Source organism: Chamaea fasciata, unplaced genomic scaffold (assembly GCF_029207755.1).
Source record: "Chamaea fasciata isolate MVZ Bird 193981 ecotype frontalis unplaced genomic scaffold, bChaFas1.0.hap1 SCAF_1, whole genome shotgun sequence".
NCBI lineage: Eukaryota > Metazoa > Chordata > Aves > Passeriformes > Sylviidae > Chamaea > Chamaea fasciata.
Window position 1 is genome coordinate 108,745,519 of NW_027094086.1, and position 27,652 is coordinate 108,773,170.

The following is a 27,652-nucleotide window of genomic DNA, read 5'->3' on the forward strand; positions in this document are numbered from 1 at the left end:
TGCTACACTAGAAGGTGCTTTATAGACCATTATTTGCATTCTTGCACAAGTAACAGAAAGAAAACAGGATGATAAAACTAAAGCAATATTAAGTACCCAAATTGCTAAGAGCAGTTGAGCTTTAAGTGTATGCATCTCAGCAGCCTAGGACATTTTCACATCCTTTTCTCTGCATGAACATTATGGCTTTTATTTTTGATGCTCTTAAAATAGTTAAATTCTCTATTACTAGCACTATTTTTTCTGCACACTGTACTCAGCCATTAGTGTTTTCTTTTTCTCTGCCACAACCATGTCATCATTAGGCTCTTTTAAAGAGCATGGGAGGGAGTGACGTGCAATTCAACAGAGAACAGTGACATCAACAGCTAGATCAAGAAGTAGAGCAAGAACACCTTTCCATCACTAGCAGACCTGGCAGTATTGACCACATCCTTGATGACTTCTGGTGCAATCATTTTTAGCTCCAGTGTCAAAGTGTTATATCATGCACTGAGTCACAGTCAATATCCCTCTCTTTATGTAGGGAGATAAGGGGAGCTGGGGAGAAGATAAGTTTTGCTTTGCCACTGATTAACTCATCCTTTCAGAGTAACCTGACTGCATCCAAGCTGGGTGAAAACAAAAGCAAACCCCAAACGTGTCTCACTCATCTCCTCACCCTATGGAAGTTCATTGTAGAGTTTTGAGAAGGCCCTGAAAAGCCCAATCAAAGTCCTTCACAGGTCAGCAGAATCTGGGACACAAGTCACAGCGTGGGAAGAAAAGAGCCATCAGTGCCCAACTATGTGTGGCAATCATCAACCCTGACCTTCAAATGTGAGCCCTAACCACCAATTACCATGAAAACTGTGGGGAAAAAAAAGGCTAAATTTTTCCTGGCTGTCTGATGGCAGACAAGTATACCATGAAAAACTGTGATATCAAGGAATTACTCTTCTGTTCAAGTTTAAGACTTCCCACCCTGACCTTCAACATCAATATCTTCATTTATGGGCATTCCTTTAGAAAAAGAAGGCAAAATTATCTTACAGGCTGAGAGCTATTATTTTACTGATAGTCTCCAAAGTATAACACAGAGAAATAAAGTCTCTCTTTTTGACTGTGCTAGGTAATTCTGAATATTACATTTTACTAACTCAATCCACTGTCCTTATATAGTTACACATGTTATGCCCATTAACTTATAATGCCTTATTTCTAGAATCAAGTTGCCTATAATCACGAGAAAATATGTGATTTTCCAAGAGGTGACATATTATAGGCTAAGTTGGAAATTAAAATATTTACATCTTAAAACCCACAGAGGATTCTGATCTACAATGGACACAGACTGATGACATTACATAACTGGAAAAACACTTCTTCTTTAATGTCACCATTGATATTTTTACTAAATAAAATCAAGATAATTAGAAGATGATTGAAACTCATAGGACAAAATTAAGAGCAAGGAAAAAAGAAAAAAATTGAGAAAAGTTTATTAAGCATCAACTTCTAACACAAAAAAAAGTGATTCTTATTTCATGACTGAGAGAATGATGTATGACATACTAAAAATAGCAGGTATTTTAAAATATAAGATAAACATATATTTGCTTAGGGAATATAATGAAAATATTTTTAATATGTGATCCTCAGAAGCTGAGATTCAAATAGCACAGAATATGAAACCTCTTTCTGCCTAGAAGAGTGGTAAACAACAGTCACTACAGCAAAGTGAGAAGATACCTACTTACTGTACAAACTCTACAATGAATTAAGGGTTTTGATTATTTTTTAAATTGAGAGCTTAGAAAGATTTTTGAAGACCACTACAGTCAGAAAACTTCCTTCCAAATTTCTTAATATAGGTGAGTACATGAGAATAGAAAGTTCATACACCTTATCTTTGTCTTCTTTTCTTCTTTACTGATAAAACCAAATTTTCATCACAAGGCCAAACAAGGGAGCAGTCTGCATCACATATTAATTATGATTATAAAGTAATTTTCTGCAATGATTAGTGATTGTGGCCAAAAAGTATGATTTTTCAGGCCTCATATTTCCAAGAAAACATTCTGAGTTTGAGAATGTTGATTTGGAAATGTGCAAACCCTCAATATCACGTTATGGCATCTCTTACTACATAAGAGATGTAAGAATACACAAACAAAACAAAGCTTTCTCACCTGCTGCAATACAGTGGATAAAAACTGCAGCTTTAAATGAAGATCAAAAGCCTTTTGTTTTTCCTAGATAGTGGGAAAGCAGTTAAATAAAAAGGCAGAAAAGTTATATTAACAGCTACAGAGGTTAACAACTATATAGGTTCAGACTTACAGGGAAGTTCAGGATAAACAGCAAGGATAAAGAAACTACCAAGATTAAAATAGCATAAAATTTAGATTTTACATTTATTACTAAAATATTTTTTAAAAAGCAATGCCTAATTTAATTTTGTAAGATTTAGAGTAACAGAACTCATTGAGACAGATATGGCAAGTCACACACAATTGTTTATAAAATGAAAGAAACAGAGGGAAAATACTATATCCACCATCACTAAAAGTGTCACTAGGAACGAAAAGAAGAAGAAAAGCTATCTTCACTTTTGGAGTGTATATTGCAGCAATTTCAACAGTAGTTACCAAAGAGTCTGTACCTCACTTATGCCACAGTCAGATGCCCATGTGGGAAACACCTGGGCTAAGTTAAGTAAGATGTCTTGTGCCAAATCACTTCCTACTATTTGCTGCTGCCCCTCTCCTGGCCTCACTGTCCCAAAACAAACAAGTAAAACCTGTGGTAGTACAAGTCTCCAGTGACCAGCCAGTAGGCTTACAGTAATCTCCCTAATTTCCTTAGGCCTGTTTAAACTGAACTGACTGGTTTTGCCTTAAGCAATAACAAAACCACAGTTGCCCTAATGGCTGTGCTGTGACAGAAATACCTTCCAGCTGAGGAGCAGCATTTCCTTGAAACTCTTCCAGCTAGATCTGAAAGAGCTCAGTTTTCACTGCCAGGTCTCAGGGCAGTTTACTAAAGAAGACAAAATAGTCTATTTTCCCACCATTTTGTTCCAGCAGCTTACACAAATGTTCACTGATGTTCTGCAACTGGATCTGTAGAATGGCTGGGACATTTTCTCCTTAACTAAATAAATCTTTGGCAAGGAGAGAACTGAAGGAGATTCCCCTTGCATGCACACTGGACAGAGCTGCCTTGGGTGTCCACGCATGCAAGTTTTAAAACTGAGACTATGAGAAAAAATCTGTTTATGAAGATGCTGTATTCCCCATGTGAAGGCAGCTGAAGTGTCACCTCTTCTGCCCTTCACCAGTAGATCCAACAGGGCTTTGATTCAGCTGTTTAAACACAGGTAGACAAAGTGCAATTTGAAACACCTTGAAGTATGTGAGAATTTTGAAACAACACTGTCAGATATGACATCGACCTGGGAGATTCACATTTATTCTGGACAAGCAACTTAAGGCCCTGTGGGACACTAAGATATCTCAGATGGTCCAGCTACATCCATATTTATGCAACTGTACTGAGCCCAGGAAGAATTGCAGGCACACAAACATCACTGCTCGCTTTGAAAACTTTAAAAAAATAAATTTTTATGGTCTTGATGCTTGAAACGTAAGACTCGGATTTTGACAGAATAAACTTAGGATCAGCTTGGCATTTCATACTAAAGACTGATTAATAGCAAATACATAGGAGAAACACCTTGAATGTGAATTTTGTCCAGCAAACCACTTAAACCTCAGTTTAAAGCTGAACATATACTTGACTGCTTTGTTAAACTGAGAACTTATAATTTTGGATCCATTAGCCCAATGCGAAGATTATTGTCTCATACCTCTTTTCACCTTCCCTAAACAAAATGTTTTTTTCTCTGCTGTAATTCAAAATCCTGTTCATAGATTACCTGCAGTTTATAAACTTTAAAGATCACTTTTTACAATGCTGCCCACATTCAGTTTTTAATCCTGCACCCTGGGAGACTGCCCAGATAATTAACACAATCTTAAAAGCAATGATCCATGAGAACACGAGAATTAGTCTGAGCATCTTGCACACAAAAATGTGAAACAACAGACACAAATATCTTCCAAGCTGTTAACCCAGGAAGGTATCATTGTACTACACTGTTCAGCATTACTACCATAATAGCAGCAATGTAGTAAAGCTACTGTACTTACGCTGTTGAGTTTTTTGGTCAAAGTGATCCACGCGGTTCTCCTTTAGCAACTTTTACTCAGAGACTTCTAAAGCTTTTAGGCATATGAAGCTGGATGGCAGTTTCCTATAAACCCCTGCCTGAACCAACACACCAGCCAAAATACCTAGGAATTCAGGCAGTTGCAAGATAATGACCACAGAAACTACAGACATCATCTTCTGTGAGGACAGTGCCTGCACCAGCACTAATGCCTAAAGAAGCCCAGCCACCAGGAGACACAGGCTCATTCTCGCTATTACAGCACAGCTATTCAGCATCCCAGACACCCCCGCCAAGACGATTCAACAGGTCTGTGGTACACAGGAGGAATTCACTGGCATGTGCATGTCCAACGCCGCTCTCCAGCTCCATCAAGGCTGTGAGCAGATGTCTCTCCAGCGACCAAGTCCAGTGAGCCCCATGCTTGCCTGACCTCCCTTACTGAGCCCTGGCCACTCCCTCCAAGGCCAGCCCTGAGCACAGCCACCAGCATACACATCAGGGAGCTGCCTCTCTCTTCTGCAGTAATGTGTACCCACATGCACAGCTACTGGCTATTCTTGCTAAAAAGAGAGAGGCCAGGCAGATTTTCTGACAAGTGTCAATCTCATTATATCAGTAGTTGGAACAGTGCTGATTTACCTGGTGAAAAAAGTAAGATGCACTCTCTTGAAACAAAGGAAATAGGCCTCTGGCAAAAGCCAACATGAAAATGTTATTCATAGTTCATACTTTCCCCAAAATAAGGCTTTTTGAAACCTAAGAAGAATGAAATGTTTCCAGAGAATGGAAGCATAAATATTTAATGAAAAGATTATTTATGCTGTTATTCATGCTGTCAAGAGACTCGGGAGATTTCACTTAGGAAGCAGGATCCCACTGTGCTACTTAACAAACTCACTTAGAGGTTGTCATTCAGAAAAGAGCTACCGTGTCATGCAGTAATGTCAACAGACAACAGCAGAATTTAAACAAAATTACTAAGCCTTGATTGTAAGGTTATCTGAGCAGAAGTAAATGCATAAAGGGAATTAAGGAAATTCCTTACACGCACAGCACTTTGCATCAAGCTAATGTAAAGAGGAGAGAAACTCCACGTTACATGGAAGCTTAACTCACTTGCTAATTTGTATATCTTAAGCAAGTTGTAATACTAAGCAGAAGGAGGAAAAAAAAAAACCAAACCAGGAGTAAGATTTTGACAACTATTTCAGTTTTTATGCTATGTGGGCAATTGAAAAAATGGCAGAGGCTAACCTGTTTTTCAATAATCTCTATTGTTTCTGATTAAGTGCTCATAGGGATAGACTGCATTCAAACTGCAGCCTGCCAAAATCACCTTCTAGAATGTAATTCTGGAATACAGCATAAAATAAAGACCCAGTCAATTTATCTTCATGAAAGCATTAAAAGAGGAGGAGAATGGATGAAGGAGAGCATGAACTAAATACATCTCATTTATCATGCTTGCCACTCTCAGGATCAGTAACAATAAGATACTTCAAAGGGAATTTATATTTTTCTTTCTTCTTCAGGCATTCGTTTAGGGTTTGGGGGAGTAAAGCAAAAACTAACCAACACATACATTAAAAAAAAAAAAAGAAGAAGAAGAAGAGCAAGACAGAAAGAATTATGCAAATCATTGTGCTAGTACAAGATGTTTCACTAAGGTAACAATTGCACAGTTTGAATTTTGGTTTGTTCTCATCTGAAGTTTAGAGGGGCTGAAGGCCAATTCTACCCTAAGCATGGCTTTTGGTAAAAACCATGGCCTTTCACTGCACAACTAAGACAAATGGACTTCTCAGGGCTCTGTATACTCCGGAAAGACCATGAACTACTTCTGTAGCTTAATAAGCACAAAATATTCTCCATAGAAACAAGTCTGCTGCAAGATTACGTTTGTTTTAAAATGAGAGCTGTGAATCTCCACAAGAGCATTTTATGCAATCACAAACTGAGGGATAATGAAAATGAGGGTGCTGAAAATCTAAAAATATTTAAGTCTAAATCCCCAAATTAACTTGGGTTAATTAATACCTACCTTAATCCTCAGGTATCCCAGATGAACCAAATAATTAACTAAAAGGTCGTCATATTCAAATTTGCATCTTAAAGGCAGAAATACAACTCAAAAGCTCAATTTGAAGTGAGAACTGAGAATCCATAAATGCGAAACAACTTCAGCTAACTCTCCATTAAAGATAATTTCTACCACAACTTCAGATCATAATATACTAAGACCCTTTTAAAAGCATCAGCTCAATGTGTGATTACATGAGATTCCCAGTTTCCATTAAGACAGAAGTCCAAGTTTTTAAAGGTGCAGAGAGGTGAAGGTCAGATAAGCACCAAGTACTTAACTTCCAGTGATTAAAAACCAACACATGTTTTTAAGTCTTATCCTATGGTCAGATGTACGAGAACTAAAACTTCCCAGCGATTCAAAGCTGCTGAAGTGTTAGAATGTGTGTCAGAATAAGCTTATGAGAACAGAAGATTAAAGACTAACAAAGACAAGCAGCATGGCTAAATTATAAGCAAGGTGGCTAAAGTACAGTATTTACATTCAGGAACAAAAAGCAGATTCTAGGCACTCCAGCTCTCGTTTTAATGGTGCAGAACTAGTGCTTCTGTATATTTAATTTAAAACCTGATGCCCAGGTCAGGACGCTGTCTCTGACCAATAATGACGAGTGCTAGTCTGAAAGATCTGTAAATCCCTACAAGTCAATTCTCCAACAATCAGGCTTTCAAAAGAGACAGCATATTGAGACTTCTGGCTTTGAAGGCATCTAAAATTACTGGTTGCCTGAAAATAGGTTTTCTATGCTTGTCTTTCAAATGACATCTACTCATCCTTAAGTTATTGCATCTTTTATGAGTTTAGGTATGTCTGTATTTTAGACTGACACAGCCCCACAGTATCGAACACTGTCATCTTCATTATTTTCTTGTAAGATGTTGGCCAGCCCACTTTCCAGAGAGAAGGCACATGTCAGAAGATTTTAAAGTACCTTTAAGGAAAACTTCCAAGAATAAGAATGAAAGCAGTGTGCCTGTTTCTCTACACCTGGAGAATGCTCCCCTGCCAATTCTGCTGAACTCCAGACCATGAAGAGTACTGGAATATCCTGGTTTCTTTATTATAGACAAAAAGAGTATATACTATGACCATTAATGATGAGAACATTTTTATCCAAATCAAATAAAGGATTAGGAACTCCAAGCATTCCTTCTTTGCTGAACATGGTAAACCCTTCTTTTTTAAAATTTAAGAAATTTTTATTGGGAAAAATATATTAATCTCTGCTTCATTTTAAAAAACTGACATACAAATTTTAAAGAAATAGCAAAATTAGGAGAGAAAAAAAAAAACAACCAGTATTACTCTGCAGATGCCCACAGATGAATAAGTACACCAAATCCATACATTCACCATTTTCTGTGCTCTGTTCTCTATACAGGAGCATTTCAGAAAGTCCTCTTTACAGCCTTTCATTCTGGATTTCATTTGCATCATGTTAACTCCAGCTAGTCCATATATGCTGTTGAATAATGTGATATTGCTGTTTTGTCTTTGTAAACTAAATAAAAACAGATTAAATGCTGCTAACAAGCTCTGACAATAAGGCCTTTATGTGACTTCTTTGGAAAGGTTGTGTGGAGGTATGGAGGTATTTGCACACGATAAGAAAGGTATTTATACTCCAGTGTAGTCCATGGCTAAATAACTCAGAATCAGAGTCACACACTCCATACATTTGGAATATAAGAGGATCACCCAGTCCAACTCTTCTGCTCAAAGCACATGCCCAGGGCCATGTCCAGTAGAATTTTGACAATATCCAAGGACACAGACTCTACAATCTTTCTGGGAAACCTATTCCAGTATTTAAACACCACCACAGTGAAAAAACTTTTCATTTGGATGGGACATCTTGTATTTCAGTTTGTGCCCACTGCTTCCATTCCTGAGAGTGGAACAAGTTCCATTTCCACTTTATTCCCCACATCAAACACTCCCCACTCTCCCCCATCACGTATTTAAACACATTCTCCCAAGCCTTCTCTTCTTTTCTTGGATAGACAGTACCAATTCTCTCAGCCTCTCCTCCTACGACAGATGACCCCATTTTCTAATCATCTCTGTGGCCCTTCATAGGACTCATTTCAGTGTGTCCATGGGTCCCCTTGTACAGGGGAGCCCAGAAGAGGACACAGCACTCCAGAAATGGCCTCACCAATACTTAAAGGAGTTGCATGAGATAATCACTTCCCAGGTGCAGGATTTTTTATTTCCCTTTGCATTTGACTACTAAAAGCCTTTTTAAAGCCAAAATAAACAATACTCATAGCTCTGAATGTGTCAGATTGCCATGATCTTTCAAAGATGAACCACACAAGAACGTGGGCCAGTTCCCTCAGGTCTTGGAAGTGCATCCCCATCAGACACCATGCATAAGTGCACATCCCATTTTTTGAAATATTTGCTAACCTGATCCTCCTCTACCAAGGGTAAGTCTTCACTGCTCCAGGCTTTCCCATAGGTCTCAGGGGCCTGGGATTCTTGAGGGAAAATCTTACCTGGAAACTGAGATGAAAACAATGTTGTGTATCAGCCTTTTCCACGTTCTGTGTCACCAGACCACTGCAGTAGTGAGCCCAGCTTTCCCTCATCTGCCTTCTGCTGCTGATGGACCTGTTGAAGACTTATTTTTTCCTTTGTGTCTCTTGACAGATTCAGCTCCAGATGGGCACTGGCTTTTGTGACACCATTCTTGCATACTTGGACAGCATCTCTATCATCTGCCTGGATGACCTGATCCTGTTTTCACCTCCCAGTGTATTAGTTCTTTATATAATTTGAATAAAACACCTTTCAAACTATGACAAATAGATTTCCTTTAGAGAGTTGTCCACATACCTTGTCAAAGCTGAGCTGCTGTGTACACAATACCCCAGTCAAGATATGCAGCAGACTAGAATTAGCCTAAGTGGACCTAAGGAATAGGAGTGCTTGACTGAAGGGGCAGCACTGGGCTCCTATAGCACCAAATTCAAGCACACCACAAGATCTGAGGAGAAATTTAGAGGTAGAAAGGGAAGAGAGGAGGTGGTAAATCCTGTGAGTGACACTGAAATCTGGTATCTTATTGTAAGGGTGAAAAGGCACAAATGAAGGATCTCAGGCACCATCAGAACTGACACCAAATTTCAGTTTCGTTAGAAAATTTTACTACTCTCAGAAGTCTATTAGCTGACAGGGTAACAGGGTTGGAAAGCTTTAAAGAAACACTAAATATTTTGATAGAGACACAAAAGAAGAATCTATGCCATCAGCATGAACTAGATGAAAATACAAAGAGAGGAGCAACTAAAAGGATGGAAAAAAAACACTTAAACTGTCTGGTTAGCAAAGAAAAATAGGATATGTTTTTAAATCAAAAAGTGTCAGTCAATTCTCAGTCAATATAAATTGACATAATTCCATTAATATTACCCAGTTAACAGTTTTGTGGCACAAGCTAAGTTCCCTGCTTGGGACTGATGCTGTAGGCTGGCTGTTCCTCACAGAGAGGAAAACATACCTTGACTGAACTTTTATCTCCATTAAAGATAATTTCTACCACAACTTCAGATCATAAGAGGTTCAGGCTCAGACCGGCATAAAGGACACCAGGTTTTTTTAAGACACTGTGTTCAGTTTTCTGGCCAGAATTTTCTCCTTTTGGATTCTAACTCTTACAGTACTATCACCATTCGTTTACAACTACCACTTACCTTCTTTAACTCTTCCTGAATACTTTTGCCATTTTCCTCTGAGGACAAACTCTCTTTCTGGTTTTCCAGATCTGCTCCAGGTTCTGACTCTTGTTCTTCTCCAGATGATGTTTCCTTGTCACTCATTCTAGCAGCAAGCTGAAATAACCTGGATTTAAGCTCATCCTCCATAAGTTCAGGCTTGACATCATGGTGCTGATCCTCATTGCTTATATCTGTTTCTGATAAATCATCAAAATCCTACAAAGACATTAGAATAAACCATATAATTCCTGTGTAGGCACAGAAAGAAAAAACAAACAGCTTTCTAGAAAACTATAGGTATGATCACTGCAGGGAAGCTAGAAAGAAAGCACACTAAGTGTTCTGATAAAAAAGGAATGCCAGTAAACCAACACTTGCTTGATTACATTCATCATTCCTGCTTACTTTCATGTTATCTAAAAAGGAACTATAAAAATCACTATGTATCTGTGAGCAACTAATAAAACATGCCTCCATTTCCCATTCCCAGCACTGCCATCCCTCGCAGGCAGAGTGCAGATAGAAGTGCGGTGTGGGAATGAAATAACCTGTAACCTGGCAGTTGTGTTCAACTTTCAGCTTGCATTCCCTGACTGCATGGTCTTGAGCATTATCCATGTTCTTCTTAAACACTGCTGGAAACAACTTTTGAAAAACTTCTCTTTTGTTACATGATATTGCTTAAGGTTGTCAGCTTTCCCAGTGATTATTTGCATCTCTACAGAGATGATTTTTTTCCAAATGCCAACCTTCTTGGAACAAGTTCGGTCTTCAGGAGCATCTCCTTTTCTGAGTCTTGGATCCTTAAAGCTGGGAAACACTTAAAGGGTCAGTTAAATACAGTGGGTGCTACAGACTTGGCCACAAGTCCCTTTAGAAGCTGAAGAGAAGCAAAATCTTTTTGCAAATCTGTTTATCAGGGTGCCTGTCCAGCATTTAATAAGGTGGAACGGGGGATAGTTTTGTCAGCCCTTGCTGACAAAATCTGAGAATATCTCATAGTTGTTCTAAAAACTAATCCCCAGGTATGTATCAATTCATTTTCTGGATCTGTGCTGTCTGATAAGGACCCAATTTGCCCTGATTTCCACTACAGTCCCTGGAGAGAGACAGGCACCCCCCCAAAGCAACCTGTTCCACCTACACCATTTGCTGCCTTCTGGAAATGTTCTCTCCCTGCTAACTGCTAGAGAAAGCTTTGAATCATGACATTGTTTGGTGCTTCAGCCAAACCCATGAAATAGGATGGTATTAGGTGGGTTTAATTAAAAGTGACAGATATTTTGAAATGGAGCACAACTGTGCAAAACCACCCAGAAGGAGGGTATGAAGAATTCAGCCTGAGACCAGAGTGGTAGGTGCATCTCAGCAGGTCTAGGAGGATGGTTTGGAGCAATTCTCAGAGAGGAAATTATTCATGTCTGCCTTAGTTTCTCATACTGTGACAAGACCAGACACTGCTGGAGAGACTAAAATCTGTTCTCTCCTCCATTCATTTGGAAATACATAAACAGGAGCAGCTGTAGCAGCACTGTTCACGGATGAACCAATTGCCTCCAGTTCTCACAGGAAATGTTAACTCTGCCCACTCCCTCACAAACCCTACCCACCAAACTGCTTTTAATGGATTGACACATCGTGTTCATAATGTCAGTTCTCATCTTTCATACAGTAAACTGTACTGGAGTGTTCACCACTTTCACAATGTTCTGGACAATTTTTGTCTGCAGTTATTTGCAATTCAATCAATTACACAACTAAATCATTGCTTTATAGTTCACCTTCAGGATGCAGACAGCCTTTTAGAAAATCAGGATTTGAAGGTAAAATGGAAATTTGAGAGCTACAATAGAAGGGGAACCATGGGTTTATGTTGAAACTCTTTTCCCAAACAATCAACTTTTGCAGAATAAAAAGCTTTTTCTGCTAAAAAGCTGTTCAATGATCAAACCCCAAGATTTCAAGTGAGTGTGTTTTCACCTCAGTTTTATAATGACATGCTCTTATATACATGCAAAAGACTGGTGTATTTCACCTCTTAAATTAAAATTCTCAATCATAATGATGTTTCCTCAAATTGCAGAAGTTTCCTTCAGACATTTGTTGCCATCACTCCAGAACTCATTACAAATATCAGTATTACACTCCAACCAACAATCTGCCAATGACCAATACTCAAAAATCACTGAACTACTATTACAAAACCCCTGAAACCTGTTGCTGAATCAATCAGTCCATCAATTTGTACCCAGGAAAGAAACAATCATAATTTATGTTATATATAGGACAGAAAGCACAGCTAAACTGTGCACTTGTATTTTATGAGAATACAGTTTAGTGAAGATACAGCTCATTAAACCTGAGCTATTTACAGCCAGGTATCTAGTCTAAGCTAATTAATGGAACTCCTCTTTATTTTATGAACTTCCATTTATTTAATTGGTACCTCCAAAAACCTGCTCTCATCTACCAAAACACCTGGTTTAGGATTACAGCTCTGCACTAGGGGTGTGGGCTTACTCTAGCAGTGTTGATGAATATTGAGCATGGTTTACTTTGAGGTCAAGTCTGCAAGGTAAAGAAGAAAAGCCCATTCTATGCAGACATTTGAGCAGATCAAGCTTGTAAAGGCAAAGAGTTTGGTATTCCTGTTTAAATGAGCTTACAGATACATAGATAAAATCTAGTGGAGCAGTGAGGGAGGCTGGCAATCCAGAGTGGTGGATTTACCCACACTTCCTCCTTACTCCTGTATTGACTTCACTGTGCAGCAGGACATACACGAGTCCTCTGGGGGCTTCTTAAACAGATCTGCTTAGCTTTAACTGCTTAGCATCTTTATTGGGGTAGCAATGCACATATACACCCTTGGAAAGCACCACTAGTCAATCTAAGGAATCTGTATTGACAACAGTAATATGACAACTTCTCTTGATCTAGAAAAAATACCAGTCTTCATAGGATCACACATGGCACCAATTAGAGATCTTTTTGCTAGATCTGCCAGCACAGATGAAAGTCATGAGATGCCTTGGCAACCCCAGGGTCTCACTCACATTAGCTAAATCTGTGTTTTGAATACACATTGTTTCTTGGGGGAGGACTCATCTTGAGAGTATTGCCTGTCTTACAGCAAGGCTCAGGTATGTCTATTACCCCCTTTTTTAGCTTTCCAACCTCCTTTAAATGAACGAGTGGATTATCTATATTGGCTAGAGCTGTTAATTCCTGTGCACATGCAGAGATAATGGTACCTTACACTGCTGCACTTTGTGGTTTGTTAATAGCAGGCTGCTTGACTTGTGTGTTGGGCTTTTCAGACAGTGGCAGCAAACTATTCGCGAGGAGATTATACTTCTCATGGATTGACAAGTTAAAAAATGCATTAACAGACATGAAAACAATAAAATAAATAAATTGAAAGGTACTACTACTGTTGTTTAATTACATTTTGTTATTCTTTACTGTTCATGTTTTCACTCTTTCTGGTAAGTTTTTATGACATTTTTGTGTCATTACACAAACCATTTTGTAAACTCCGATTTGCATCTATCAGCAATATATAATGCTAATAACTGCAAAGAATAATAAAGGGCTACCATTTTATCTGAAGACTGAGTTTCTGTGAGGGCCTGGCAGACTGACACAGCCACAAACCCAGTTCCACGAAAAGAAAATCAAGTGTTTCTATGCAAGCATAAGTCTTAGGAGACAATGAAAACAAGAAATACATCTTTACTCATAAATAGTATCCAAATCCTTGCACACAAATTTCTGATAACTCAATGTAATCAGAGTGGACAAAAACAAAATACAAAAAAAAGATGCTCCAGAACAAAATCCATGTTGAACTACAAATTCCTGAGGGAAAGTTCCCTTCACATAGGAAACCAAAAATTGCAAACTAAAATTTTTAGAAGAATACACAAATTGTGAGGTTTGCAGGCAGTTTCTCAACAAGAGCCAGAGTGATTTCAGGGAGCTGTTTTCCAAGAATACATCCCAAGCGCCATCCCGTGGGAACAGGCAGTCTGACAGTGCTCACTCCTTACCGGGCTGCAGGGCAGGAGGGCTGTAATTAACAGGTGGGGTCTCCTGATCAAAGAAACAAACTCATAATGAGGGCACTTCTTTCACTTGAAGCAATTAAGCCCCTCCACTTTGCATCAGAAACATAAGAATTTCAGCTACATTAAGCAACAATCATATCCTTCTCTCAAAAAGATAATGAGAGCCAATACATCAACATTATTATTATTAATGGTATCAACTATTACAATTACTACTAATAAAAACAGATAATGATTGGTGGCTTGAGTGTCCATTTTTTTAAAAGGTCACCATTTGAAAAATAATCATTAAAATCAAGGTTGCACTTTCCAGTTCAGTTCCCACAGATATAGAAGTCTTTTGTGGTACATAAGCAATCAGATATTATTTATAGCACGACTTCGGTTTTATCAGGACAGTTTTCATATCTTGCTTCATGACTGTGTTTATGGCATATCTACAGGCAGCTCAGTAAAGGAGCTTGTTCTTTTACTTATCCTTAAGCAAAAAATTCCACAGATACAGCACATTTTGGTATCTGTTCTCAGGTTTCCTCTTCTAAGTCACTGAAGATTTTAAACAAAATGATCTTCTCTCAGTCACAAAGCTGGCATTCCACTGTTTTGTCTAAAATATATTTTAGAAAAACACATGCCACAGCATTATCCTAATCTAGGAACTGGATACTGGTAAAAAAATACCTCATTTTAAATTGAAATATTTTGTGAGTTATGAACTGAGTGCAGTTTTTCTAGAACATAACTGCTTACAACTCTCTAGACTCAGAGCAAAGAAGAAAAAGGGCTTGTCTTCATCTCACTGAGAAACTTGGAGAGTACAACACAAGAAAGCAACCTTCGCTATTTGAAAATTAAAAATGATGCCCTAATTTTTATACTGATAAATTGAAATCCTGTGCTGCAATGCTGATGAAAACATAATGGTTAACAAATTATAATCTTATTATTAAAATGCAGTGAAATAAGATTATATTCCAATGCAGTAAAGTACAGAAAAAAAGTGTGTTTCTTTACTGCAATTGACATATAATCAGTCATTCAGTTTCTAATATCCAGAGATTCAACAAGAGTTGAAGTTCTAATGTCCTGAGGTTCAACAAGAGTTTAGAAGAGTTTGTATGTTTGTCTCTGCAAACTCTGCATAATCTCATATGAAGAGCTATGCCTGATTTAAGACCTTGGAGTCAATCTTTTTTAAGTCTATGCTGTCTGCAGTTCTTCACACACCTACACTATAATTTTGTAGAACTGTTTCTATGTAGGGCTCTCCCTGCTGCAGCCTCAATCATTTTACCAAGATCAATACATTATTCTGGGGAATATCTGAAACTCTGGCATCTCTTTAAATACATTTTCCTGAGCAATGTAAATGATGTCTGGCTAGTTCATTTTCATATATTAAATCAGGTTCCTTACACACGTGACAATTTTACTGGCTTCCTAGAATTGTTCAACCATGCAACATCCTTCCTCAAAATTGTGGTAGTCAGTCCATTCCTGGTGCCAGTAGTGCCAGTTTGCATGAGGCTGGAGTAAAAGTTTGACAAATGTGAGGATCAGCTGTCAAATCAGCTACCTCAGTGTGTATGTGTGTCCAAACACAAACTAAACATGTGCAAACCCACCCATACATTAACTTCCTAGTGAGAATTTCATTGTTTTGAAAACAGTGGCATGATCTGGAGGCAGTGCTCCTCTGCTTGCCCCACTGAGGTTGAGGGAGCAGGAACAGCCTCCTTTAGCCTCATGGGTAAAATGAAGGGGAGAGGGGATTAGAATCCCGGATCTTGCACTTTAAGCACAGCAGAGTGGTTACAAGAGACAAAGCAACTCACAAAAGACCTGGAAAGAACAATCATTTTCCACACCACCTTGCACTTTGAAGCACACACTAATTTGCTAAAGGATGTCATCACGGATGTTTGGGAAGCATCCTGCCTTTCTGACCTCACCTAGATGAGCATGAGGGAGGTTTACATTGGATCCTATGAAAAATTTCTTCACAGAAAGGATTATCCAGCACTGGAAAAGGCTGCCCAGGGAAGTGGTTGATTCACCCTCCCTGGAGGTATTTAAAAGACGTGTAGTTGTGGCACTTAGGGATAATGTTTAAAAGACGTGTAGTTGTGGCACTTAGGGATAATGTTTAAAAGACGTGTAGTTGTGGCACTTAGGGATAATGTTTAGTGGTTGGCCCTGCAGTGCAGGGTTAACAGCTGGAATTGAGGATCTTAAAAGTGTTTCCAATCTAAATGATTCTATGATTCTATAATGGCTCCAGGATTTTCTCTGTGAGCTCGGATCTTCCATGCTCTGCATACTGCCTATTGTGATTGGGAAGCTACAATATGAATACAGACACACTGAGATCATGCACAAATACATAAAGCCAGAAAGCTAAATGCTGAAGTCTGTGTACAAGATATGGTCTTTGTGCAGTCCCTGTAAAGCCTTGTAATTCTGCCTGATGTTTTAAGAAGTTAACAATGGCCACTGATGTGCCATCAGATCACATTATTATACATCATACTCCCCTTCAACTACTGTTGATTTTAAATATATGAGGACACGAGTAAAAATGAATCAGTACAGAACATCCCAAACACCCACACTCTGTCCTAAAAGCAGATAAATGGGTGCAGAATTAATGTCATCCAGCATTAAAGCCCTGCTGAAATCCTAGAATCCTAATACTGACTTACAATCAGCTGTACTGATGTTTTTCTATAGGAAATACAGGCTAGTAGCGTTAGGAAAGAAAAACTGTTCCAGGCATCCTAAATTTGGTCAGATAGCTTTAAGACTGAATCAGGCTGCTCGCAATCAGAGGCACAGAGAGAGGACAGCCCTGAGCTCCTTGCTTCAGGCTTATTATTACTCTGCTGCAGCAACGATGCAGCTTCAGGATTTAAGAGGGGTAGGATGTGGGAAATGGAACTGGACAAGGGGTCAATATTCTCCTGAGCTTGTGTGGGGTTAATATTCTCCTGAGCTTGTGTGCTTGCACTGCTAACAAAATTCTGGGGGAATAAATGGATCCCTTAATATCAGTCCCAGGCCTGGACAAACTCCTAATACGGGAAACTTCTTGGCTTTCTGATGATCCAACACTTCTCCTTTAAAAGAAATGTTTGCTGTCTTCAAGCTGTACGAACAGCTTTTCCAAGTTTGAGACATTACAGCCTGGGGTTTTTGCTTGTTTGTTTGGGTTGTTTGTTTTCTTCTCGAATTGACAAATTATTTAAGTGGAAGTAGTTTGCAAACACTCACCCTAACACATCAGAACTCATCTTAAGGTGATCAATTAAAAGTAGACATCACTTGGACTGGATTTCACAAAAAGTCCTTTTTGAATTTCTGCTGCTCATTAGCTTTATCCCTTGCCAGAATATTTGTAGACACTGCAGAGCAGATTGCCAGGCATATGAGTTATTTCTTATACCAAGAAAACAGAAGTTAAAAAAAAACCAAACCAACAGAACAAAACAAGTGATTAACTAACATTTCTTAGCTGTTGACAAATCCTGAGGGACTTTTTCCTAAGAGCACTGTATTTTACAGCATTAACCATGTCTTTGATTGGAGGAAAGTGGTCTATTTGAGAAAAAGGTGAAGCCTGTCTAACACTCTACTTCTCTTCTTCTTATTTAGGAGATATGAGGAAGATAAAGCTTGCAAGAACACTCCACCTCCCACTCATGATTCACATGATATTGCCAGCATAGCTTAATTAGTTTTGCCCACCTCTTCTTAAGAATGCATTTGGTAAGCTCAAACACAATTACCTGACTTAAATTCATCTTGTTGACTTTTGCCTGATTCTTTTCTTCACTTAAGTCTTCAGAGACAGCTTTGTTCTTCTTCCACCTTCTTGATCTCTTTTCTAAATCATAATGGACTTCTTCAGTCTCGCTGCTGTCTGAATACTCCAAGCTAGTTGCCTGTGGATTGAAATTTACATCTAGTTCTCCGTGGAAGTGCTTCTTTTCCATTCTGGGCATATCGCTTTGAGTTCTGCTTTGCAACCAGAGAGGTTTTCTAGGTCCTTTAGCTTCCTGGGAAAAGTTTACTGAAGATGTTTCTGAATCGGAGAACAGTGTCTCAGTGTTGGTGTATAGCCCAGAGGACGGGGAAGTCACTGTTTGGTACTGATCATTGCCATAAACCCACTCAGTGCCATACTGGGAACTGGAGTAATAGAAGTCGTCGGGCAACTGCCGAGGTCTCCGCCGCAGCTTGTTCAAGGCCACGTTCCAGTCGTAGTCATCCTCGCTGTCCGAGCCCATCTCATCATAGGCAGACACAATGCTGGACTCATTCTCCAAAGCTTTGAACACCTGACTCTTTGGTTTGGCGAGCATCCGAGGACGAGGCAGAGCCACATTCTGCAAAGCCACCCAGTTTCCATCGGTGCTTTGGAAAACGGAAGGCGGACCTATGAAAAGGAAACAAGAATGACTGTGATCACACTGTGAATGGCTGATTTTACTTGCCACAGATTACAAGTTTCAACAAAACTAACAAACAAATGCAAGTGCTGCTGCCACATGAACTCTCCCACGTTGAGAGCCAAGCTGCCCTACTGCTCAGAAGCCACCACTTTGAGTCCTGGTGATGACTAAAATGGGAGAGTAATTGGACCAAAGCTTTTTTCTAAAAGAGTGATTAGGAAAGACTGATGGAACATATGCACACAGGCATGTATAAACCCTGAGTTTTGCAAATGTCTTTGGTTCTGTGTTCAGTTCTGATCCCCACATTGAAAAGGAAAGATGGAAAAAGAATCAGAGAAGAGCAACAAAGGTTGTACCAGGTTCTGAAATAGTGTCCATTCAAGGAATGATTAAGTAAACTAGAACTCTGCCATCTGGAGGACAGAAGACTGAGAGAACACATGCTAAAAGAGATAGGGGAATCTCTTCCAACCTAATTACTAGATGGCATGAAGTGAAGCTAGAGAAATCAAGGTTCTAAACAAACAAAAGAAAGAAGTGGGATGCAACAGAACCAGACCCATAGAACTTCTTGCCTAAGGTTGTTCTGGAGGCTTGAAATTATCTGTGATAAAACAGAGATGGCTATGAACATGGAATCTAAACAACTAAAATTTACTAAATACAGAAAAACCTTCCTAGCTGAGATAGTCATTAAATAGAAAGCTCTAGAGGTTCAGAGTCTACTTAGAGGCAGTATGAAAAATACTTGCTTTGTCCTAATCTCTCCTAGACTCCTAATCTCCTAATCTCTCTTGCTTATGTTGCTGTTGTTGTACCCCAGACTAAATACCAAATGAGCTTTCTGTCTGACACAAGCACTGCTACTCTTGTATCCTTCCACATTTTCAGAGTATGTTTTACAATTTCAACACAAAAACCAAAAGAAGTCATAAATATGGTCAGAAAGTGCTCTTTCACTCTCATAACTCTGAGAATTGTATTTCTTCTAAATTTAGATTTAATTTCCAATTAAAATTGCAAATTCCTCTCATGGGAAATACGGATTTGTGATGACTTTGCCTTCTGCAGCACTTGAAAAATATACAATGCCATGGATTTACACAGTAATCCAGCCTACTGAATGAACTTTTCAGACTTAAGGACTCCTCCCATGGATCCCAATTTGTTATTTTCAGAAACCTACAGAAATACTTAATATAAACCTTAGTTTTCTCAAAATGTAATCAGAACATGACTATTTTCAAATGGACACAGTAACACCTGGATGTGTTGTAGAATATAATTAGGAATTTTGCATTATATGGTTACAAATACTAGGATGAAAAGAAGATTACTTTTTCCTCAGAACTATTCATAAAGAACATTAGTATGCAATAAGCTATGATAAGTTTAAAAAACAAAAAGTCTGAAGTGCACTACCACTACCAAAACATCCCCACAAAAAAAAAACAAACCAACAAAAACCCCAACAAAAAACAACAACAACAACAAAAAAACCACACAAAAATTAAATGGTAATTAAACTTAGGAGCTATGAGAGTTTTATGACAAATTTTGCATTTCTTACTCATTTGAATCCTTTTGGCTTCTTTTCACTTTCTAAGTTTTAAGTCAATTCAGAGAACCTGAGAAAATACAATTCTTACTCCTGCTTAAAAGGAAATCAAAATTATACTAATTTTATTGTAGCAGTGACCAACCAAGGATATAACTGAAGTCAGGTGTGTAATTAATAATTCTTTATTGTAACCCAAATTTTGGAGTAAAAAAAAAACCCCAAACAAGCTATCAAGCAAAAGAAACCTCTGCTTGTTTACTTTTCACAACTATATTAACTAACCTAAGTATAGGGTTCTCCTGAGAAAAAGAACTTGCCTTAAAATATCGTTCCTTCAAACAAAGCCAACAGCTCTGCAGGATATAAATCTCTAACAGGAATTGAATTCGACTGCACCATATTACACAAATGTAATGGGGAGCAAAACCTTTTTTTCTCCCCCAGACCATATCCCTTTATTCTATTTAACACCACCAGATGAGAATCAGTCAACCAACTTCAGCTAACTGAAGAAAGGACAGGATAGTAGTTGATTACATCTTAGAGGACAAACAAGGTAGAAAGCCACTGAGAACTCTATATTCAGAAAGCTGACTCAGTTTTATCCCAGTTTTATTCTATAATGTCAAGTGCTCCCTTCCTGATTTTTCAAAATGAAGTCACTTACTTGACAGAATGTTTTTTTTCCCACAATTCTTTAGGCATAAGCTATAATTCATCCATGTGAAAAAAAAAATATTTAAGATGTTTCATTGTAAGACTACTGATAAAGGGGGAGAAAAAGGACAATACCATAATTTGCCTCTTGAGTCACCATTTAAACCAATATGAACTGTAACCAAAATGAATCGTGAACTACTTTTTTGGCTACATGCCTAAAAACCCCATTGATGTTACCACACCAGACTCTTGGTTGAGATTTCTCTTGTTTTCTGTATCATAATACAAAACTGCTTATTACTGCATAGGTGAGACCATATTTACAGACACTAGAACAATCAACTATTTACTATTAGTTCAACAGGCACCACAATTTCATCACAAATGTGTTTTTTAGATGAAAGAAGCAGAACAAATCCTCTGCGTAGAGCACCTGAAAAGAAATTGGGTCAATTTGTTGTTCTGCTATGGTTAAGCAATTGTTAAATACTTAATTGCTCAACAGTTGAATGCAATGGGATTCAAGTGGGTTCTTAAATTTAAGCACCAAATTAACTGCTTTACTGAAAATAGGCCTTCCACTAGAATTCTCAGGAGAAAAACACTTCTGACAGTGGGTTGATTAAGAAATTCACGAAGTAATGCATACTTGGTTAAGTCAGATTTTAGTACTACTTTAAAATTAATTTCTTTCATGGGGGAGGAGAAGTATTGAAATCATCTAAATTTCAGTCTCCTCAGTGATCAACTGGCATTACAGATAAACAAATTGAACAGATGGGCAGCCCCAGTCCCTGGTCCCCACCAAACCCAAACACACACTTTAACTGCTTCTGCTTGTCAGCACCTAGTGAGGCAGCTGTGGGAGTTACAGCACCAGTGAACTCACCCCACAAAAGAGAAGTTTTCTGCTTGCACAGCTTCAGGAACCAATGTGCTACAGGGGTCAGATGGGCTCTACAGCTGCTACTAGAGAAGAAGCAAGAACAAGCAGATTCTGCCCTGGGATGACAACACTTGGAGCAAGGGAATGCTGATGTAACAAGTTCAGCTCTTCCCCTTGTGCAGCTGTAGGGGTAAAAACTAACCAACTCTATGGTGAGGGAGTTGCCTGGTGCTACTATCTCGTGGCCTCACAAATGCTTCAGCCAGAACAAGAGAGGCAGTGGAAACGGGACCACCCCAAAAGCAGGAAGCCACAACTGCAGAAGCATAGAAAGGGTGAGGTTGGAAGGGACCACAGTGGTACAGCTGGTCCAACCAACCTGCACATGGCACAGGATTGCATCCAGGTTCTTGAATATCTTCAGTGAAGGGGACTCCACAGCATCTCTGGGCAACCTGTTCCAGCGCTTGGTCACCTGCATAGTGAAGAAGTTCTTTCTTATATCCAGGTGGAACTTCCTGTGCACCAGTTTCCGCCTGTTGTCTCTTGTCCTATTGCTTGGCACCACTGAGCAGAGCCTAGCTCCATCCTCTGACACCCTCCCTTCAGATACTTATATACATTGATATACTCTTCATTTACAACCTGTCTTTATGTCATCTAGAAGTAAGCAGGGAATTGCATTCTGTCCCAGAGTACTGATTCAGGAATGGAGCTGACTTGGAAAGCTGCTCAACATCCATCATCGATATTTACATCCATACCTAATGCATGATGACAAAGGTCAGATCCAGGGAAGCTGCTGGTCGGTGAAGTTCCTACTCACACAACTTCCTCAAACTAGTCTGGAAGCACCAGTGAATAGGGCTGCACAGAACACTGTATTTGTGAATTCATCAGGGTTGAAAATAAAGTTGTAAGGAGGAATTCTAAATTATTTTAATGACCATGTAACCTTGTGAACAGTTACCCTGTACCATTAAAGGGACACAATGGGCTGCAAACTCCTTCAACTGGAGGACAGATTACCAATGACAAAGCAGGGCCTTTGAGTTCTTGTTTCTTAGAAACCCTGAAATGTATCCAAACTAGCTGTCTAAATTTTGTAACAGCCCAGAATCAACGTCACAAAGACCCAAATTCTGAATATTTTTTTTAAAGAAAGTTAAGTGATGACATAGCCCAATGAAATTGTGACACGACAATATCAAATATACATTTTACATGTGACTTCTGAAAGCACAGAGGTCAGCAGAAATGCCCTTGAGAAGGTCTTTGCTTTAAGCTGTATTTATTCCACATGGGAGTGAGAACCAAAAAAAGATCTTATTCGTACTAGAAATATTTACTTGTTTCATTTAGCCTGTCTACACTCTTCCAGCTGGGTAAAGCAGAGAGCGTGCGTTCCTTCTGCTTCCTGGACTGTCCCTTTTGCTGCCTCCGAAGAGCTTCAGTCACAGATGATGCAGGGTCTTGTCCTTTACTGGCCATATCTTCACTAGCCAGGGAGAATGCAGACTGAGACCTCTGTGGGATTAAAAATCAAAGAGTGTAATTTAAAAATAGAAGTAGTTAATTATCCAACTCTTAACCATAATTAGTATTCAGTTACCCATGGAAGTGTGGGATCTGCTAACATCACAAAGAGGATTTAATGTATTCAAAAGAATTCAGTGTTAGATTGCTTATTTATGTGCATTTCTGATGCTATGCAAAGAGGCAGGAAATTGTTTATACTACCATGGACCAGATGGAGAGAAATAATTAAGGTGAAGTTGTTGGGAATGTGCTTGGTGAGGACTGATATCAACTGCTTTGACTCAAGTTAGCCAGAAAGGGATCCCTTTGTGGTGAGACATGATGATCTATTGTTGGCTCAACAGGCCATCTGGTGTAACAATTTGCAGAAGATAAAAATTTTTAAAAAAAGCAAACAAACAGCCTGTTCCCCAGAAACAGATATGCAACTAAACTGATTTTAATGCAGAATTCTATTTGCTAGGACATACATGTATAACACTCAATATATTGAGCAGTTTAATGGTGTCTTACTAAGGGAATCAACTTAGGCTACAATTGCACATCCATTTAGTTCTAGGAGGGTCACATTTCAAGGCATAATAAGGTAAAATACTGTTGCGATTGTTAATCAGCCTGACTGCTACTGAGGGGAAGGGACTTGCCTTTGGTTCCACATAAACAGATCAGACATTTTAGTTTTGACCTAGGCACAGAGAAGTCAGTCAGTTACAGAAGACACAGTTAAATTTGGCCCGTTTTAAAAAGCTTTGAGTACAGTCAGTGTCCTGCTGATTTCAGTAGAACTCACACTTGCATATCAAATCACAAACGTAGCTCTAGAAACAAGGCTTTCAGAGCTTGAGTCAAGTTGCCTTCCCAGCAGAGTCAGTAGAAGACTGACTTCTATGCCAGGTTTTCAAGTGGCTCCGCTGTTCTGCACAGGCCAAGTTGGCACTCTCAAATCTTTGCACATTTTTAGTGATGTTCAAATTACAAATAATTAACTAAATCTGTTACTCTCAAAAGGGCCAGTCTTCGCCTGTATCACGGGTCTGCCTTGCACTGGTGCAGGTGAGGTAAAGGAGAACTTGACTTTCAGCTATTTTCACATCCCTTCAATTCCCAGGGCAGCATAAGCATTGCTGGGAGTCCTGCTGGCTCGAAAGCCACACTTACACTACTTTCTGGCTGCACCTCCTCTCATCTGAAATGCTCCTCTGTGGGACTCATATACCGTGCCAGAAGATTTAATTAACTGCAAATCTTCCTGTATCCTTGGCTCAGCAGTAAAAGGAAACACGATTAAGCACAAGGGTTTAGTTTGGCTTCTGAATTCATGAAGAAAGGCCAGAAATATTGCACTAGAATAAAGTACTTTCTATAACTACAATGACTGCACAACTTTGTCGATCTTGTTCATACAAAGACACAGGTCATAATATGATGCATTGGTGTGTTTCTTTTTAAATTTAGTGATATAAACTATTCACAACACGCTTGAAGTAATTTTACTATGGAGAAACTTTCAGGTGCGTCTCTTTTACAAGTCAGCAATATTCAAGTGTGTATTTAGTCTGTTCCAAACCTTGAACTAGATCTTTCACTGATCAAGAACATCTGATTCCTTCTTAATTCTGAAAAAGTAATAAAATAATACAATGCAATGCATACAGGTACCTAAACTGTTTCACTGTAGGAAATTTGCTCCTGAACTTTGATTTCATCCTGCAGGATATGTGGACAATATAAACAATTCTGCCACAAATTTGAAACCTGAACTGTGCCGAGTTTTAACTGTGCTGTGGTTCACTTCATTGTAAAGCTAGAACTACCAAATTCGCCATGCTTTCAATAAATTAGTCTGGTGTCTGTCGCATCTTTTGAAATCTTTGTGTTAAGGTTGTTATATACTGGAAGCAGCAAGTTGTTGTGGCTGACCATGAATATTCTCTCGGGGCACATTTTTCTTCCACATACATATAGTAAATATGAAAGATAAGAGATGCTGAAGATGCTGAATTAGGAGTATCTATTTTCCCTTATTACTCAAAGAACTGGATCTTTAAGGAGAAGAATACCACAAAGAGCTTGAGTAGTCTGTAAAACGATAACTAGGACTCCAATAATGAGAGCTATCTATGTTTGACAGCTTTCCTGTTTTGTTTAAATGGCACTTTCTTGTGTGCCTACTCACCATTCCATAAACATCACAGTAAAGTGATGCCATCGCAGTGATGACAGCATCTGCTCTTTGCTCTCAATTCACCTCAGACCTTCCAGCAGCTTAACCCTGACAAGGCAGAACTTGGCAGGGGCTTGCAAAACCTCCTGAAGAAGCAAGGCACTCCTGCCCCCAGGCTGATGCTTTGGCAGCAAAGCTGTGGCCAGCAGTGCCTGAGCAATTTGAAGCCAGCTCAGGTGCATCCACACTATGGGGCAGATAAAACTTTCAGAAGGACTAGGAGAGACACAACAGCTTAAAGGATTTAAAAAAGAGAAGATGAACAGCCTGAAGGATGAAAGGAGCTGAAAAACCAGGAGGCACAGAAAAGGAAGTGGACACAGTCCCATGTGGTGTAGTAGCCTAGGATCTGAAATAAGCTCAACCAAACAAGCTTATATAGCAAAAAGCTGGTTTTTTTGTTTTTGTGGTTTTTTTGTTGTTGTTGGTTTTTTTTTGTTTTTTGTTTTTTGTTTTTTTTTTTTTGTTTTTTTTTAAATTGTTTGCTAAAACTTTTGGGTTGGATCAGAGGGAAACTGCTCTCCGCAGTTTCTGTAAGGTCTCTGTGGAGCAGGAAATTGCTATTAGGCAGGAACTACTGCTAAGAAATTTTCCCAGGAAATCCAGTTCAAATACAGCAAGGTGTACACACCAAAACCTTCTGGTCCCTCCAAAGCTTGGCTTGAGGCCATCCTCATTATTTTTCCACACTTTATGTGAATTTTTGATAAAATCTGTCTTGGACTCCTCTGCTAGAAGTATCACCTCTTCTCACTGAGGACGTTTCAATGTAACAGAAGGCTCAAGGAGAGAAAAGTAATGGCATGATAAAATAGCTTCGCTGCACCCCTGCATTTAGATCCTAAAAACCAAGACACTGTTGAACTTGCACTCTTCACTACTACATTTGCAGCTGTGTGTAGTTCTTGTACCTGGAGAGATTGAAATGATCAAGAAGTACCAATGTTCTAATAAGCTCCAATTCAGAAGAATATATAAAAGTAGAGGATTACATTATTTCTTGTTCTGAAAGTTAGTTTTAGGTAGGAATGGAGGGAGAAGTAGTAGAATTGTGTTTTACTCAGACAAGCAGGGGTGGAAAGAAAGCATAAACTTTCATCCCTGAGCAGTTCAAATCACTGGTAGCACTGATAATGATACAAAAAAGGAATGTCAATAGCCAAGCTTAGTGTAGGAACAGGACAGAAGCACATCCTGGCATGAGAACAAACCAGTCTAAATTGACTGCATTTTTCGGAGCACAAAAGCAAATGTTTGTCTACAGGTTTATCTCCAATCAATTAGCAGTCATTAGATCATGACTCTATCTGAAATGCAAATGACCTCAAGACCTCCTTTTGTTGTTTCTGCAAATAAAGAGCAAAGTAGAAAGTTAGTTATTTGGTGTGAGGCAACACAGCAAAAGCCCTAATCTTGGCTGGCACATTTACATCAACTTAAATTCAGCCAGCACCACTAACTCCACAGTCCTACAGCTGTAGCACGAGCTACATCCTACTTCCCTGTGGGAGGATTCCACTGCTGCGCTGACCTGTGCAGGCAGCAGAAGCATACATTATTGTATGCTGCATCTGTTACCTCTTCTTCACAGAGGCAACAGCCCATCTGTAGATCCATAGGGGATGTCTTTCCCTTGGGGAGATTTGTATGGAAAGCAAAACACTGAAAACAAGGGAACAGGTTTGAGAAGCCTGCCTGGGGGCTGATGCTCCATGTGGTTTCCCTGTGAATGGATGCATGGAAGTACTGGAGGTAAGGCTGGCGACCCTGGTAGGCTCTTGGACCAGTTTGCTTTGGAATAAGGGATTTTTACTGGCCAAGTGAAGGAACCATGTCCCTTCAAGCTTTATCAGCTGCCTACATGCTTGGACTACAACAAGATCTCAGGGAAGAAGAACTAAAAGTAGAAAAAAAATACAGGAGCCTAGATATAATTTTCAAAAGAAGGCAGGAAGGTAGGAACTTTGATTTATAAAGACATGAGATGTCAAGAAAGGAGCTAAAGATGCTTGGCATTTTTCCTAACCAGAAGTTTTTCTTCCTCAGCAAACAAAAACCCTGACACATCCGCCAAGTACTATTTTAGGTGTATTTATGTGTTATAAATGACAAGGTTGCCCTGTAAGTTTGCAGTCGGACACTGCTGGTTTCTGCAGTAAATTGGTGCATCAGCAGATGGCACTGCAGCCCCGTGAATCATTTGCTGCGCTCTGAACACACACTACAGAGGCAGGTGC

General features: G+C 39.1%; 1 protein-coding gene across 4 annotated transcripts in view; it reads right to left on the reverse strand.

The window, feature by feature from the left end:
- The window catches only part of MYRIP (myosin VIIA and Rab interacting protein), a 207,894-nt gene that overhangs the window by 13,745 nt on the left and 166,497 nt on the right, over positions 1-27,652 (reverse strand). The window contains exons 9-13 of one of the 4 annotated variants that reach the window (XM_066193032.1): positions 23,002-23,179; positions 22,032-22,127; positions 17,877-18,526; positions 9,998-10,237; positions 8,712-8,807 (exon numbers count right to left, since the gene is read on the reverse strand). In XM_066193032.1, coding sequence (XP_066049129.1) covers positions 8,712-8,807; positions 9,998-10,237; positions 17,877-18,526; positions 22,032-22,127; positions 23,002-23,179 — 1,260 coding nt within the window. The remainder of the gene's footprint in view (positions 1-8,711; positions 8,808-9,997; positions 10,238-17,876; positions 18,527-22,031; positions 22,128-23,001; positions 23,180-27,652) is intronic. The other 3 variants (XM_066193049.1, XM_066193040.1, XM_066193057.1) reach the window with 3 other exon arrangements.